A 17,326-nucleotide genomic window follows, 5' to 3' on the forward strand; every position below is an offset into this window, starting at 1 on the left:
GTAAAACAGTTTCTTAGACCTTTGTGCTCTGAGTCCACCCATCCTGAGCTGTGCATTCAGAAACTGATACTTCCCAGTTAGGGGGATTAGTGATTGTGGACCAGATCATTGCCACCAAGTTATGAGTGCAGGCAGCAGCTTTCCTTTGTACCCTAAAGTCTTAGATGTCTGCTAAGAAGGAAAAAAACCATAAATCTCCACTTTAGTGAAGAAGCACTTACCTACCTCATCTTGAAGAATGTCTTCCTAGAACAGAACAGTACAGTGGATGCATAAAGATGCTTCCAATGGTGGGAGCATCTTTCAGTCATGTCACTGTGTGTTCTTGTGTACACCCTCCAGTCTTTCTAACCAATAGAAGGATGAGGAGTGGAAATATTAGTGACTTGTCCATGCTTTCCCTCCCAGGCACCGAATGGAGCAGCACCTCCTCAGGTGCGGCCTCACCGAGTCTCTTCCAAGGAAATCACAGACGTACTCCCTCAGAGGCAGACCGCTGGTTGGAAGAGGTCTCAAAGACTGTCAGAGCCCAACAGCAGCCAACCTCAGCCCCAGCCCCACAGCCACTGCTCCAGCCTCCTCCAGCAGCTCCAGCCTCCCAGTCGGCACCAGCCTTCCCAGTCAGCACCTTCATCGCGCCTCAGCCCGTGCCGGTGGGCGTGGTACCGCCCATGCAGCCGGCATTTATTCCGGCTCAGCCCTACGCTGTAGCGAACGGGATGACCTATGCAGCCCCGAGCGTCCCTGTGGTGGGGATCACACCTTCCCAGATGGTGGCCAACGTCTTCGGTACTGCCAGCCACGCTCCAGCGGCCCACCCGCACCAGTCCCCCAGCCTGGCGAAGCAGCAGCCGGTCCCTCAGTACGACAGCGGCAGCGCCACCGCCAGCCCCTTCTTCCACCCGCCCGCGCAGCACAACGGCTCCGCCGCCTTCAACGGCGTGGAGGGCGGCAGGTGGGCGGCCGAGGACAGGCAGGCGCAGCCCGGCCCGCAGCTCGACCCCTTCGAGGCGCAGTGGGCGGCGCTGGAGGGCAAGGCCAAGCAGCGCACCAACCCCTCCCCCACCAACCCCTTCTCCAGTGACCTACAGAAAACGTTCGAGATCGAACTCTGAGCGCTCCGGGGGAAGATGAATTGTACATTAGGCTAGAGGGATGAAGGGAGCGGAGGGGACTGTTTCTGATCAGTTTGCTTTGATAATCCCAACGGTCCCTTCGAATAAAATGGGTTAGAAAGAGGGAGCAATTTTGGGGAGGATGGAAACGCGCGGAGAATTTAATGTGCAGTTTTAAAAAGGAATCCTGGAGCCACCCCAGTCTGCATTCCCTCGTCTCTTGGAAAGCTGGAAGTCAAATGGAGCGAAGGAAGGCACCCAGTCCCAAAGCCTGTTCTGCAGAAACATCGATCATCTCACAGAGAGGAAGGCAGATGTTTGTACCTGTGTCCTCCTGATGCCCTGCAAGCCCTGGATGTTCCCCCTCAGGGAAAAATTGGGTAGGGTGGGGGGTGGATATGGGTGGGATGTTGTCACCTTAGCAAAAGCTAGGTTTGTGGAAAAAGTTGAGCTTCCATTTTGAGTAACAAAGTGAATATTATATGTAAAGAATAAAGTAAAGCCAAAATCTTTATTTTTATGCATTTAGAATATTTTAAATAGTTGGATATTAAAAGCTGTATGAGTTGTAAGTAATCTTGCCAAAGGTTAAAAAACAAGGGGGTTGGATGTAAGAAATTGTACATAAGATTGATTTATCGCTGATTCTTATAGTAAGTAATATTGGGGGGTGGAAAAAGGGGCTCTAGCTTGTTCTTGTATCTGTTCATTGTAAGTAGCATATTGCAACAACAATCACAACCAATAAGTCATTATATCGTAGTTTTAAATAAAGAAAATTAAAGAACAGTATTGTCATGGTTTGAAAACCATGGGGAGAATTTACTGTTTTTTATTGGAATCAGTCTACATATTCTATATAGTATGGATTTTTTTCCTTTCATATATTGCTGCAGTTTCTTTGTCTTAATCTATTGGTTCTAACACTACTGTGACAACTTACTGTCATCATATCTACATCCTGGGGCTACCTGGGAAACCATTTTTGTTTGTCTGTCAATAGTTCTTAGAGGTTTTTAACTTTGGTTTTATTTTTTCCCACTGATTTGTGAAACCTTGTGGTTAAGGCTGCAGCTGGTCCAGGTTCTGCCTCTGGTGACTTGTGAAAACCATCTCATTTTAACTTTACTTTTAAACTTTGGCCTTACAAGCAAATGTAAGTTATATATATTTGTACTGATGATTTATAATCTGCTTTAACAGAAATAAATGTTGGTGGTAGAAGCACTGTCTGTGAGAGACTTATTTCCCACACTAATTCAGTTTCAGCATTTGCCCTTCTGGGTATCTTCTGTCTTGTAAGGTGGATGTGGATCAGCTGCTTAGGCTGCTTGCTTACCTAGCAGCCTAAGAATAATATCTTAACACCTCTCATTTTCTACAGCCTGTTAGGTTGCATTGAACTTTAAAACTGAATTTCAAAATATCCTTAACACTTAAAGCTCTAAAATAGAGGCCTTTATTGAAGACATCAGATTCTGGGTTTGCAGGGCTGTGTTTTCTATCACTAAATATTTACAAAGAGACAATTTAGTAGCATTCAGTAATGGCAAAAAGGAAAACTTTCCTTCCCCTACTATTAGAAAGAGTCATATGAGATAATGAGGTATGTTCACCTCGTCTCCATCCTTCCACTGCGTTGGTATCTACCCTGTTTGTGTGACTGGTTCTTACCACATTCTTATGGGCACCACGTCAGTTTAGACACAAGGAAAAAAGTCAGACTCCTGAAGGGGAATAAACACTGCCTTTGTTAGCCCTCAGATTGGAGCTTGCCAGCAGTTTCCATTTCCAGGCAAGTACAGTGAGTCTTACAGTGACAGTCTAGAAAATTACAACTTATGACATTACAAATTCTTACCTGTGTTCAGTATGGTATGAATAGTAATGCAAACACTCCCTGTGGGATTTGAGTTGGTGTCAATGGTTTTTTCAGTTTTCAAAAAGCAAACAAGTATTTGTAGACATTTATAGTAGGAGAGAAAGCAGCTAGTTATGTATCTTTCACAGTAAGGGCCCCAAGATCAAGCTGAAAATAGCCCAGTATAGCTACATCCTTCTCCTGCCCTGGAGATAAGCACTTCCTACAACCCATTGTTTAGAGAAAAAAACTAACATCTTGATTCTCACATAAAAAAGTATACCTTGAGTAGGTGATTAAGTGGTACTGCAGAGAGGGAGAAGCTGATCTTGTCAGAAGAAATGCAAAGATCCTTTAGTTAACTTGATGGCATGGATTTACAGCAGGGAGCTGCATGCCTGTCAGTCCCACCTTTACTGCCATGGCTGTGTAGCTGAATGGAGGTCAGCATCAACTCTGACTAGCCAGAGCACTTCCAGTGTTAAAGTCCTCCCCATCAGCAGGCAGGGGGCTGCTACACCCCAAGGAGTCTGGAGAAAGCACTTCCTGGCCCCGTCTTATAAACCACGGAGTTCAAATAACAGGTAACTACACAGAATATTTAAATATTCTAAAAATAAGGCCTCTGGCCTCTTAGAAAGGGATTTTATAGAACTGGTTACTTACTCTGGGACGAAAGGGTCTGACACGTCCACAATGCACTTCCAGCCATGCTCCTGAGCAGAGCCTGACTACCCCTTGATGTCACACTTGGAACAGAGAGGGCTTCAAAATGACTGGAATTTACAGAGTGTTTGATTGGTCCCTGATCTCCAAAGGCAAAAATCGGATCATTTACTAAAATGGTAAAATATCCCATACAGACACACAGAGAAAAAGGTGCTGCTCTGAGATGTTAAATGGAAAAACATGTACAAACACAAGTGGATGTTTTCAGGACCATCTTATCATTCTTAAATAGCCAATAATTTCAAACCTTATACTGTACTGCCTGCCCTGCATTCCAGCAGAGGATTTTTCCCTAATCAAATTAAAGGGTCTTAAATGCAAAATAAAGTCTTTTGTATCTCCTAGCAAACAGAATCTGTCAGACCACAGAAGGACCCAGCCCCAAATCGCTGTGACTGTCACCTGCCTCTTCTGTACTGGATTGCTTGTAGACTTTGCTGTTTGTTGGCATCCTAGAGCAGTGTGTTCAGTCCTGAACCATATCCGTGCTGATTTAGCTGCATTTCTTAAAAGCCTTAAAACAACACAAGAAGAAGACAAAAGTAGAAAACCCAATCCTCCATCCCCCAAACCAAAATACCAACAACCTCCTTTATACCTACATCTATGCAAATAATACATGGGTAATGTTGCTAATAATTATGATCAACCCATCCAAGTCTAGAATGAGGAAAAAGGGGACTGTCAGGACTGATGCTACAGTAGAACAGTAGTGTGAAGGCTGTAAAAGAATCCTTTTGCTCAAAAGTAATTCAATTTTGAGATACAGAAGATGCTCAAGGCCTTTCCTGGTTTAACATGATATAATATAATCTCACCTCCCCACCCCTAATGCCTGAGATTTTCAGAGCCCCAGATGAGGGAGAGTGGTAACACTTGTTGCCACTCCATGTTGGTCTTGAAATGAAGGATGCTTTTCAGCTACAGCTGCTCTGCATCTGGAAGTCCTAACTTGTTAGCCTGTAGCAGCAGGCATCAGCTCAGGCCACATGCAGAGCCAGGCTTTCTTGGATTTAACTGAGACTAGAGCAGATTCTTGGGAGGTGTGTTCTGGCAAGTGAAATGCCCCTACACACGTATTTCTATGGGTTTATTATTGGCCCCTGCCCAAACTCAGCACAACATCAGAACAGCACAGTTCCGGCTCAGGGGAAAAAGATTACCTGCTGAGCCTTCCTAGAATGAGTGCCATATAAACTGCAGCATCTCAGAACAGGTAACAGTGTTGGTATATTCATCTAAATTACCCCTAGCATTCAGGAAGGGCTAAAAGTAGTTTTCTATTTTGTCTTAAGCTTTCTGTGAAGCCTTCCTTCTGCATTTCACTCCAAAGCTGATTGCAGTCAATTAGAAACCAAAGTGACCCTACTAGAAATTTGTCTGAGGTCTGCTGGAATAAAACAGTTACAGTATCATGACATTACAGCTGCATCCCCAGAGCCAGTAATCTCCTAGGACCTGAACACTAATTTTGTATGCATCAAGCTGTTTCTCGTGGCCAGAGTCCTTTGCATTTAGATGGAAAGTGCTCCCCAGGAGCACTTGTTCAGCAAAACTCATTGGAGGAACAAATGTTCATGGCTCATTAGTGCTTCAGTTGAAATGGTTCAGGCCCATCTTCAAACACTTCAGAGATTATGTTTTTAAGGGCACTTCTCTCTTGCTTGTATGAAGTCTCTCCCTCTTTCATGCTGGTCATCTGCCTTCTCTAGCCACATCATCATCCTTACATCCCTATTCTCATCTGGTTTCTGTGAATGACATCAACTACTCTTAAGAGATGGATAAGTTACAGCAAGGCACACAGGGGAAAAGGAGTTTACAATAAACCTGAGGGTGATGGGTCTCCCACCTTTGAACATTTACACTCACTACACACTCTTCAGTTCACCCTTGTGGGCTTTCCAGCAGGGCAGAGTTCCTAGAACTGTCCCACGCAGTAAAAGAACAGAGTTGAGACCTCCAGTCTTGCCATCGGTCGCGGTGGCGGTGGCTGTCACCCGCGGGGGTGCGGGGGGCTGCCCTGGGGGCGCTGGCGGGCGCAGCTGGCGCAGCAGAAGCTGGAATAATACTCGTTACCACAGAGCTGGGCCTGCAGGATCAGCTCACAGTTGGCAAGGTGGGGCTGGTCCAAGCACTCTCTGCTCAGGTCCACAATATGACTCGCAGTAGCTGCAGCCAAACAAAGGGTGAACCAGCTGTAAATTTATCCTCAGATTGCTATTCCATCCCAAAAGACACAGCATATTCCTGCTTCCTCCACCCCACCAGTTCTAAATTTAGTCCAACATCAAGAAGGAGAGATGAGTTTCAAGGTGAAACAGACACCTCTGGTGAGACAGAGGAGGAAAATGCAGTTTCCAGGGAGAGGACAGACCACTCGATCTACCCTCTATATAAAGATAGCTGGATGGTGTCTAAAGTCCAACTACAAATCATGCAACCAACTATTTGGTCAAGCAACTATGGCATTTTGGCTTCAGGAAGTTAATTAGGCTCCCGGTGCCCTGGTCAGGGGGTGTTTCCAGCATCCTGCTTTTCTGTCCATGGGCTCTTGAGGCAGCACGACCCAGAGGCTCCTGCTGCTCCCCAAAGCCCGAGGCTGGTGCTGGACTGGCACACACAATGGACGCGATAGCTGCCAGGGGCCGGGCACTGTGCTGGGAGAAGCAGGAAGGATGGGGGAAGCAGGAAGGCTGGGAGAAGCAGGAAGGCTGGGGGAAGCAGGAAGGCTGGGGGAAGCAGGAGGGCTGGGGGAAGCAGGAAGGATGGGAGAAGCAGGGGGGCTGGGGGAAGCAGGGGGGCTGGGGGAAGCAGGAAGGATGGGGGAAGCAGGGGGGCTGGGGGAAGCAGGGGGGCTGGGGGAAACAGGGGGGCTGGGGGAAGCAGGAAGGATGGGGGAAGCAGGAAGGATGGGAGAAGCAGGGGGGCTGGGGGAAGCAGGAAGGATGGGAGAAGCAGGAAGGATGGGAGAAGCAGGAAGGATGGGGGAAGCAGGAAGGATGGGAGAAGCAGGAAGGATGGGAGAAGCAGGAAGGATGGGGGAAGCAGGAAGGATGGGGGAAGCTGGAAGGCTGGGCTGGACTCACTGCTAGGCCGGCTCCTCAGCACCTTCACCTCCGAGCTGGCGCTGACGGAGCTGCTGCCTCTGTAGGCGCTGCACGTGTAGGATCCCTCGTCAGCCTCTTGGACGTTGCTGATAGTCAGGCTTCCATCCTGGGACAGGTGGATGTGGTGGCCATCCCCCCACATGGGAACTCCGTTCCTGTGGTGAAAAACAAAATATTTCACTATTGCCACCCATGGGTGCTAAAGGAGCTTCCTGTGCTCTTTGGAAAATGATGTTCTGTGAAAGGGGTGATTTTTTTACAAGTTCAGCAGGAAGGAAGAAATCTTTTGCACAACCTGGCCCTGCAGTTGGGTGGTAACATGAGCCTGAGTCAGTCTGCATCCGTTGCCCAGTGTCTGCGTGGGAGGTAGCTGAGTCTGTGTGCTCTGTGCAAAGACATTGCCCTTTCTGCTAGCACACATTCTTGAGGTTTGAGGAACTAAGAGAAAATCCAGTGTGCCTTTCCGTCTCTCCAGGTTGTGGTCTGGCAGTACTTGTTTGGCTGCCATTGATAGCAGCACATATTGCTTGATGAGCATATAGGGTAGTGAACAATGCACCCTCTTTCCTCTCCCTTTAAAAATTTGTTTAAAAAAACAGCAATATTGTGTCTCTGCTCAGTTCTTCCTAGAATAATCTGTGCCCAGCAGGAAAACTGCCTGAATTGTGAACTCCTGGTTACCAATGAAATGAAATTGGTTTCACTGAAAAGGGCTTCGTTACAACTCTGAAACATGCATCATTTTGTTAGGTCAAATACCAAACTTATGTATAGAAGAAAAGCTCTGTGTGTGAGATGGCCCGCTTCAACTTCAGTCCTAATCCTTGGAATTTCAACATTTACCCGTCCATCTCTCTGGAGAGTTTGTAAGAACGCTCCAAAGGAGAACTGATTATTTTCAAACAGCAAAAACAATCCTCACTAAACACTTGCACAAATTCAGAGATTCCTGGTAAACTATCAGGATAAGAGGACACAGCTTTTCACTTTCAAATGCTTCTAAATCTCCTTTGCTCCCACTGACAGTAAATAGAACTGTTGCAACAGGAAGCTGGGAGAAGAGGGTCCAAAATGTCTGTCACAATTAGGCAGAGAGGGTTTTTTGAAAAGCAACTAAAGCTTTTCCTCTGATTACTCATTTTCATTCATGTTATTTTCATATCACTAGTTTTCCAGCACAGAGCCCTTCTGAACTCCATGAAATCTTAGTTTAACGTCTGGTTTTCTCCTTATTTGGGTGGAACATGAACTTGATGACCCCCACACTCCACAGGGATCTTGTCCAGGATTTCTGGGTAACATCCAAGTTGTTTTAAGAAAGGGTAGGTGATACTAGTTGGGGCTGATAACTGTGGTCTCTGGCATATCTGGCACCCTGCATTAATTATTTGGAGGGTAAATGATGAGGTTTAGGAAGAGAAGGAAAGAGAAGTTCCATCTCATTTTTGCTTACCTTGACCACCTTATATTCACATTGTTGCCAGTCACTGTACAATGAAGCTGAGCAGTCCCTCCCTCAGGTACCGTGATGCTTGGCAGAAGACCAGTGATCCTCAACTCTCCTGGGCCAGATGGGAAATCATCACTAATGCCACCCTCTCCCCGGGAGTAGGAGCATTCCCTCATGGGAAAAGTCCAACACAACTCATAATAAGCTAAAAGCCCCTGGGCCTTGAAACAGCATGTTTGAGGCTGTGTCACTGCTGCTCTGGGGAATGTGGATTTCCTAGGACTTTGGCCCAAGAAAGGACAAGTAACAGAGGTCTCAAAGCTGGACACATGCATGTCACATACACAGAAGAGCCATCTCTAGTTTCTCTTGCTCTTATCCCACATCAGTGTCCCAGAAACAAGGCCCTGAGAGTCACTCTTATTGTGCCGTCAATCCCCTTTTCCCAGCTGCTTGGAGCACTGGACACATGCAGATGACCACTGGGTAAAGCAACTCATTCTTCCCTTGCCCTCAGGATGCCTGTTAAACTCTAGGTGTGAAGCAAAGAGGCACAGCCAGCAATGGAACCACGCTGGCCCTGCACAGGGCCCTGTTTCCCCCTCCTGTGCCCACGGGCCGGGTGTGCTGCCACCCACCCCGTACCTAGAGGCCGGAGCAGGACCTGGCGCTGGTCGCGGTCACGTCCATTGGAGGCAAGGCAGGTGAAGAAGCCAATGTCCTCAGAGCTGACCCTGCTGATCAGCAGGGCCCCGTCCGACTGCTGTCTGTGCCTGGGGAACAAAGCCAGCGTGTCCCTCAGCCTGTGCTTGGGTCAGGATGGCACTCCTGAGAGCCAGCAGAGGTGAAGCTAAGCCTCATGTACAACTTCGTAGTACCATTGAGCAAAGATTTAGCAGCTCAGATGCTGCAGGGGTTGTAATGCAACCCTTAGTCCTCAAATCCCAGCACTGATGCTGTAAGAGTCTGGAAAAACTTGCTGCTAGAGCAGATTTCTGGGAGCAGAGAGAGGGGAGAGCAGCTGTGGAAGTAGCTGTGGAAGTTCACTGCAGATGCTCTGATGTCTCTCTGCTGAGAACCTCTGCCCTTGCTCACTGACCAGCTGTTTTTTGCCAAATTTGCTAGCCATGTGTTCTTTTTCTGCTAACCTTGTAACTGAATAAATCTGAACCCTGGTTCACTTATGGACCCTGTGTCACAGCTGTTCCCTCAAGGGTTCAACATTCAAACTTCCATCTGCCTGGCCCTGATGGAGGAGGCTGGACAGCATAAAGCCAGACAGGCCCTCGCTGCATGGCCAACAGCTCTGCTCTCTCAGAGAGGAAATGGGGAAGGAAAAGCAAGGAGGAGGCTCTTCTCATGAACAGCTGGAACCACCTGGGAGCTCACCTGGGAGAGGAGAGGGGCTGCCCATCTTTCTGCCACTCAATGGTGAGAGCTGGTGATGCTTCCACTGTGCAGGGCAGTCTGACTCTTTCCCCAATATGGGCCTCCACTACTGTGGGCTCGCTCTTATCCATTTTCAACCTGCAAAGTTCACAAGCACAGCAAAAGAGGTAGAAACTTCCTTGCTTAGCATTTGACCTTCAGCACAAGGCTTTATCAATCACAGGCCTTATTTTTTGCCTCCAATGGCAAAGGGAGGTCTCTACTCCCATGAGAGCTCTGATGCTTGCCATTACCAACATTCACTCCCAACGTTCAGAAAAGAGGAGCCTCTATAAAATCCTGCTCTAGTTCAGCACAGCTTGGTGCTGCACTCCTGTCAGCCAGCTTAATTTACAGACAGCAACCCTTATAACAACTCTGTGGATAACAGCTGAAGAAGCATTAACAATGTGAACACATGGCAAACAGTACAAAGTCCTAAAGAGGACACTGAGCAAGATTCCCCTTAGGTGCTTCTCTGGCACACAGAAATGAGCCTTTTTAGGGTGTGAAGAGCCTATTGCAATCACCTGACTGCACCAGGTCCAGGAGCTGCTTGTCCATTTCATGCAGCAGAAAGGCTGAGGTCGTGTCCTCACAACACTCATCTCATATTTTTTGCTCTCTTATAACTACAGCTAAACACTGTCTTAGAAGGGAACTAAACCATGTGTTCCCACAGTTAAACAAAACGTCATCTACCCTACCCCCATTCTGTGACCTGAATTCTTGATCTCAAAAAATAAAACCAAAGAGCCTTAATTCAATGAATCACTTATTACTGCTTTTAGCAGAAGCAGCTAAGGAGATTGCTGCAGAGTTCAGCAAATTGGCTGGGTTTTAGGCTGTAAACTCAAAAATAGAGAGAGATCAGATTGCCCTATTTAATCTGGAATCCCAACATGCTTCATTTAAGGCAAAAATAATTTGTCCCCCTTTATTTCTGTGGGGCCTAGAAGCAATAAAAAACTACGCAAGAAGCAACAAAAATGCCAGTATATGATGAGACTCAAACTGGTTTGTTCACAAAACATTTTAAATTAGTTAGTGGAGGCTGGAGGAGCTGAAGTTTTCTTCAATGCACATATGCCTATTTTGTGCTAGTTAAGCAGCTCCTATTTGCTTTGCTTTTTTTCAGAACAGGTTTCTCTTTCTGCCTGCACTAACATGAACAGCTAAGGATGCTGTCTCAAGAGTTCTTTTGTTCAAGCCCAGCTGCTTTGCTGCCAGCTTCCCTGTCCATCTTTGCTCAGAGCATGCCTCTTTCAAGAGATCCTTGGGGAGGACAGAAGCCAGCTTGCGGCTGGGATCTTCTCCCGTTCCCGTTGTCAGCAGTTCAGTACTGCATGCTTCCCAACTGCGCCCTGGAACAGTTGACCCAGGACCTTTCCAGTCTTTGGCTTTTCTACATGAAGAGATGCCATATGGTTCATCACCTGGCTCCAACAACTGTTGCTGTAGGTGCACGTACCTGTATGTGAGCTGCTGAGGCACGGAGGAGCCGGCTGCCTGCCCAAGCTGCCTGCCTCTGGATAATGCTGGGCGCTGCTGATCTGCCTCCTGAAGGACCTGGCCTCTCTCACCCTCGGCCACAACACTGCTCTGGTACTCTATTCAAAACAAAATGCCATATGTGAATAAAAGGACACTTCTTACTGTGACCTATTGCATAGGGTTTCTGTGAGCCTGGGAGAGCTTGCTGAACCAGAGCCAAAGAGCCCTTCAGCCATCTGCTTTTTGGCTGACTAGTGCAGTAAACCTGCGCTGTCTACTAATGAGAGTCACAGACCTGCAGGCAAGCAATTTTAGACTCCTTTTCCTCCTCTGTCACTGAACATGTTGCAACATCCCTGAGGCCACAGTGCCTTCTGCCCCATGTGCCATTGCTGTGACAAAGCACACTTCAGAGATTGAAGTCTACAGGGTGCCTTTCTGGCCCATCTTTTGAGATTAGTCTTTCATCTTTTTGGTTTTGTTTCTGAAATAAGGCACAGTTTTCAGAACAGGAAATTATTTGTTACCCAGCAGGACCTGTTTGGGCAAAACACAAAACATAAAAATGCACCAGCAGTTCTATTTTGGATCAGGAGGCAGCTGATGGCTCTCAGGGAGGAAGACATACTTGCCATGATAGAAACAGGGTGGGTTACAGGCAAGACACAACTCCATTAATGGGGTGACACGGCAGGGGAGAAAGTATTTTAGGGTTAAGGCTTGATCATGAGGTAACACCAAAAGAGGCCCTGCTGCCTCCACTCTCCCTCTTGGCAGCAGAGGGAATTTCCTCCTGCAACTGGCTTTATTGAGCCTGTGCTCAGTAACGTTTAATGAGGAGCCCTGAGTAGAAGATAATTCACCTGTTATCTGCAGCTGAATCTGTCGGCTCTCGGTCCTCCCGTCAGAAGTGAGGCACGTGTAGGTGCCAGCGTCCTCGGGCCCGACGTGGCTGATCACCAGGGAGCTGTCGGACTGGTAGGTGTGCCTGCAACACGGGGGGAGCGCTGCCGCCTGCCCGGGCACCCGCAGCAGCCCCAGGGCACAGCAGCCAGCCCGGGCTGGTGCCACACAAACCATCCCCGTGTGGGGCCCTCCCTGGCTCAGGAAAAAACAAAACCCTGCTGACCACAGACGGGTCACAGGCAGGGGGGAAAAACTGCAGCAGAAAGGAGGTCAGGAACAGAGAGGAAAACTGAAATGGAAAACAGGGAACTGCTTTCAGTAACTCTCCCACAAGGAGGCAAACTGCCCTTCCAGGGGGGAGCCTGAGTCCCAGCAGTCAACTGCAAACAGAAAAGCATAACTGTGATTTTCATAACACAAAAGGACTGACTGGCTCCAGACAGACTTGCTGGAAACAGACTTCCCAGGAAAAACAGGTTTAAAAGTAGTTTAAAAAACAATTGTACTAGAGATTTTCAGCCAGAGGAACTCTGGATTATTAGGCTGCAAGTTTCACCCCCAACTACTGGCTTTGTGCTGCCCCAAGATGAACCCAAGAGAAGCAATATTTTTCTGCATCACTACCCACATCAGCTTCCACCAGTGTTATGGGACAGCATAACACTTGCTCTGCCCCATAATTCTAGCCCGCACCTCATTACTGGTGCACACTGTACCTGTTTCTGCTATGCACAGAGCAGGTGGACAGTAGATGAAAATAGGAGTTTCTTTATTTCTTTAAAAAAAAAGTGTGCTGGTTGTGGCTGGTGTAGTGTTAATTTTTTTTCACAGTAGCTGGTATGTGGCTGTGTTTTGGATTTGTGCTGAAAACAGTGTTGATGTTTTCACTACTGCTGAGAAGTGTTTACACCAAATCAAGGCCTTTTCTACTTCTCACCCCATCCACCAGTGGGCTGCGGGTGCACAAGAAGCTGGGAGGGGACGCAGCTGGGACAGCTGACCCTGACAGACCACAGGGATATTCCATACCATATGGCATCATGCTCAGCATGTAAAGCTGGGGAGAGGAGGAGGAGCAGGGGGGAGTTCGGAGTGATGGCGTTTGTCTTCCCAAGTCACTGTTATGTGTGATGGGGCCCTGCTCTTCTGGAGACAGCTGAACACCTGCCTGCCTGTGGGAAGTGATGAATGAAGCCCTTGTTTTGCTTTGCTTGCACCCACGGCTTTTGTTTTAGCTTTTCAACTGTCTTTATCTCAGTCTCTGGATTTTCTCAGTTTTACCCTTCTGATTCTCTCTCCCATCCCACCAGGGGTGAGTGAGCAGCTCTGTGGGCTGAGTTGCCAGCTGGGGTGAAACCACGACACTCCTTTTTGGACTGCATATTTGGCACTCTGCCCAGCAAGGAGCCCATCTGCTCTACAATGAAGGGATCTGAGCTCACCTGTCAGAGGAGATGGGTCGGCTGTTCTTCATCCACTCCACTCTGGAGAGTGGGGACACGCCTGTCTTGCAGACCAGCTGGATGTTTTGTCCCACAACTGCTGTCACAAGAGGGGGCCTGCCTTCCTCCAGGATTGTTCTGAGAGAGAAAGTGATTCCATTGGCACTTCTGCTGCCCTCCTCACCTCTGTGTCCTCTCGTGTGACTCTGAATGAGTTACAACCACAAGGCAAAGCAGGACCAGCTGCCCATTCAGCTTTGAGCAGATGCACTGGGCAGCATGGGGAGCCCTCTCCTATACAGCAAAGGCTGCTGTGGACAGAGTGAATGCTACAATATCTCCTGGAAGAAAGCCCTGTAACCCCTCTCTTCTGAAGGAACAAGGTTTAGCTCAGCAGACAGATAGATCCAGTACAGATATGTTTAGATCTAGCTCTATACACTCCTGATTTTCAGAGTAACACTGTCTGAATCTTGACCCAAAGTCTGCATCTTACAAGTCTTCCCTAGAACAACCCACTGCTGCTCCATGCAGTGCTGAGATAAAGGCTCTGAAGTCAGAGTGCCAGCTAAATTTGTTGGTCAGAACAAGAACAATACCTATGGATTCTCATTTACAGTGTTAGAAGGCCTCCCAGACAGAGACCTCAGGATTCTGCAGTCTTTTCACACATGATACTTCAGTTCTGTCAGAGACCAGGGAGTATGTGAGGAAAGAGACCACAGGTAATGCCAGAGCCTGAATACCTTGATTAACCAAGGGGCCACATGTGTAGCTAATCCATCACACGGTATCCCCAGTTAGCTAGTCCCAGCTGAGGCAACATTTTCACTCCAGAGAAAGCTCCACTGATGCTTCATAATGAGCTGGAAGAACAGGGGGGAAGGATAGATGGAAATCATCACCTGTGCAGAGCCTGTGCTGGGAACAAGTCTGCAGACTCCTGGTGCCCAAATCCCTCTGTCACAGAAACATCTGCTCCGAAAGCTTCACGCCACTGCTTGCCTTCCCGAGACTGCCCCTGCTGGCCACCGCTGCTCTGCCTGTCCGAGGGCCCAGGCAGGGCTGTGTCCCAGGAGTGCAGCTGGCCCAGCCTGTCCAGTCTGCTTCTCTGGCTCTCCAGCACCCCAGACCTTGGCAGGGCCTCTGGCAGCACGTCCCTCCTCCAGCTGCGGCTGTCTTGCCCGGGGAGTGAAGCCCCATAGGTTCTTCCTTCTTGTCTGTGACTTGCAGTCTCTCTTGTGCGTGACTGCTGCTGACCCTGAGCATGTCCTGTGTGAGAACTGGAGCCAGTCTGCTGGTGCTGCAGGGCTTCTGTGCCAGAAGAGGGCTGGATCTCCAGATGACTGGCCCCCACAGAGCTGTGGCACGCTCTCATGCACTCCTCCTCCGAGGCAAAGCTGTTTCTATTACCGTGACAGCCACCATACCAAAAGCGGTTGCACTTGCCAACAACTCCCACAAAGTACCAGCGAGTGGTCCAGTTGGTGCAAGGGCCGTGGGCACTGGGCAGCAGGCACATGACAGGGTATGCTACCAAAAAGAGTGGAACAGAGGGAGATGTGAGGGTCACAAAGCACAAAGGTCCAGGGGCTTCAAGCCACCTACCTATGATTTATCTGATGGCCCTGTGGGCAAAGGGCAGGTGAGAAAGTAGGACACCTAGGTGTCCTACCCAGCTTTGAAACTGAGAAACTGCTCACATGTTTCTTTTTGCCTCAGTTTTGCCTCTGATGGAAGAACCATTCTCAGAGACATTTCTGAATCTAGATACTAGACAGATGCTTTACAGCCTTGCTTGGAGAATTCTGCAACTGCAAAGCAGGCTCTGGAGCTTCCTCTCCTGCAAGGGACATATGGCTGCCACCTGTACATTTCCAGCTCACAAAGCAAGTGGCTTAGACCCAGCTGTGAAGAAGAGTTATAAATTACAGAATACCCCTGCACACTGATATAAAGAGGAGCATGGCCCAAGGTGTTTACAAACCCAGAGCCACGGGTATCAGCCACATGCTGACAAACACTGGATGCAGGGCTCTTGCTGCAGGATGCTTTGTCAAGCTGTGTCTCAGCTGAGAGAACCCAGAGAGTTTTCCCCTTCCCCAAGGCTGCACCACAGGGACAGCCAGTGAGCAATCTCTGTGCTGCAGCAGGAGGGTAAGGCCCTGCAGCAGCAATGTGCCTGCAGTGGGTACAGCTGGGCACTAAAGGAGCTTTTGCCCACCAGCCCTAGTATCCTCATAGCACAGCAGGCACTTGATTGAACTTTGCTGGCTAAGGGCATCCATGCAGCCCTGAGCAATCCCTCCTTCCCCATGTAGTTCTCATTTCTCCCCTGTCCACAGGCTGTCTGAAGACCAAGCACTGTCCTGATTCCACAGGAGATCCCTACTTCTTAACCTGGGTAATTAGTTCAGAGCACTCCAGGCTGCATCAAAGTGTCCTCTCAGGGACAAACCACTCCTGAGTAGTCCTACAGACTGACAAAGATCACACAAACACACTTCTGTCCAACTATCAGCAGAGGACAACCATAATTTTTGCATCAGCTGGTAGAGCTGAATCCTCAAGCTTCTTTTGTACACTCCTGGTGCCCCAACTGCCAGGTAGAAATTCTCTTCAGAGAGATTATTTACTACATTTTACAGAGAGCAGACACAGGAAACTTCTAGATGCTACTGGACTCTTTTTGTGTATCTAAACCAGTATCTATTTTGTGTATCTATACCAAAGCATCACTTACGGTAGTTGGGCCTATTGAGACATCCTTCCCCTTGAGGGCCTTTGGCTGAGGCGATGTTGTCAAAACAGCAGCCGTACATGGAGCCGCGGCACTCCCCCGAGGGCTGCTGCTGGGACAAGGCTTGGCTTGCCTTGGGGACGGGAATGGAAAGCCAAGAGTTATCCTCACGCATGAGGACAGCAGCACATGCAAAGCACCGTGTGCAAGCTCTCAGCTGCACACAGCTGGCTGTTAGAGGCACCACTGTTTGCTTGTTTGCCTCCTAGAGGCTTTTGTCCTGGGAAGGGGTGGGAAACTTGGCTGTCAGCCATGGAGCCGGGGCTGCACTTCTCTGCAAGGCATACCTAAGCAGCCCAGCAGCAGGACAGTTCTTATTGCTGCCACCAACATGCACCCCAACCTATGGGAGGGATCACCTCCCCACCTTGAATTAATCTGCAGAGTTGACAAACAAAAGCAATTAATAGAAGCCATGCTATTCCCTTTTTTTCCCCCTAGAAACTGGATAGCAATCTTCTGACCATCAGAAATTTAATTACTCAGGATTATTCAATCAGGTCTACATAGGATGGCTTTCTATTTCTCAGACATCTCCTCACCACCTGCTCTGTGCCCTGCTTGTAGAGGATTGCAGGTGAACACCCCGGACTGAGCAGGAGCATGGTGGGCCAAAGGGCTTGATGCCATGCCCCAAGTATTGGTTCCTCAAGTATTACTGGTGGAGATGAAGCCCAACAGAATCCACAATGTGAGTAAGCAGGGTCAAATCTGATTCTCTGCATCTGACCAACTCCTAAAACGCAAAAAGCTCTTGTACTTACTGCTGGAGTGGTTGTAGTGGGATGATTTTGTCTCGTTCGAATGTCACGGTGATATTGTGGGCATCCAATGTTGTTTGGACCCTGGGCAGCTGATACTCCATCGGGGCAGCAGCCATACCTGCAGACAGAAGGGCTGCAGTAACACCTGACCTGCCTGGTCAACAGGCATGGGCTGCAAGATTCAGGAAGGACATTGCCAGGAAAGGCAATGCCTCCTTGCTCAGGCC

The 17,326-nt window shown here is 48.5% G+C and overlaps 2 protein-coding genes across 20 annotated transcripts in view; one reads left to right on the forward strand and one right to left on the reverse strand.

The window, feature by feature from the left end:
• NUMB (NUMB endocytic adaptor protein) overlaps positions 1–2,339 on the forward strand; it is a 91,851-nt gene extending 89,512 nt beyond the window's left edge. For all 14 annotated transcript variants that reach the window (XM_063159151.1, XM_063159150.1, XM_063159158.1 and 11 more), the window contains one exon: positions 409–2,339. In XM_063159151.1, coding sequence (XP_063015221.1) covers positions 409–1,115 — 707 coding nt within the window. In that variant the 3' untranslated portion in view covers positions 1,116–2,339. The remainder of the gene's footprint in view (positions 1–408) is intronic.
• Positions 1,608–17,326, reverse strand: part of PAPLN (papilin, proteoglycan like sulfated glycoprotein) — a 51,367-nt gene continuing 35,648 nt past the window's right edge. For 4 of the 6 annotated variants that reach the window (XM_063159143.1, XM_063159147.1, XM_063159146.1 and 1 more), the window contains 11 exons: positions 17,100–17,217; positions 16,279–16,408; positions 14,441–15,068; positions 13,536–13,673; positions 12,051–12,175; positions 11,165–11,303; positions 9,655–9,792; positions 8,911–9,038; positions 8,269–8,377; positions 6,795–6,970; positions 1,608–5,877 (listed from right to left, as the gene is read on the reverse strand). In XM_063159143.1, coding sequence (XP_063015213.1) covers positions 5,702–5,877; positions 6,795–6,970; positions 8,269–8,377; positions 8,911–9,038; positions 9,655–9,792; positions 11,165–11,303; positions 12,051–12,175; positions 13,536–13,673; positions 14,441–15,068; positions 16,279–16,408; positions 17,100–17,217 — 2,005 coding nt within the window. In that variant the 3' untranslated portion in view covers positions 1,608–5,701. The remainder of the gene's footprint in view (positions 5,878–6,794; positions 6,971–8,268; positions 8,378–8,910; positions 9,039–9,654; positions 9,793–11,164; positions 11,304–12,050; positions 12,176–13,535; positions 13,674–14,440; positions 15,069–16,278; positions 16,409–17,099; positions 17,218–17,326) is intronic. The other 2 variants (XM_063159144.1, XM_063159148.1) reach the window with 2 other exon arrangements.

The sequence above is a fragment of the Melospiza melodia genome, chromosome 6 (genome assembly GCF_035770615.1).
Source record: "Melospiza melodia melodia isolate bMelMel2 chromosome 6, bMelMel2.pri, whole genome shotgun sequence".
NCBI classification, from domain to species: Eukaryota; Metazoa; Chordata; class Aves; order Passeriformes; family Passerellidae; genus Melospiza; species Melospiza melodia.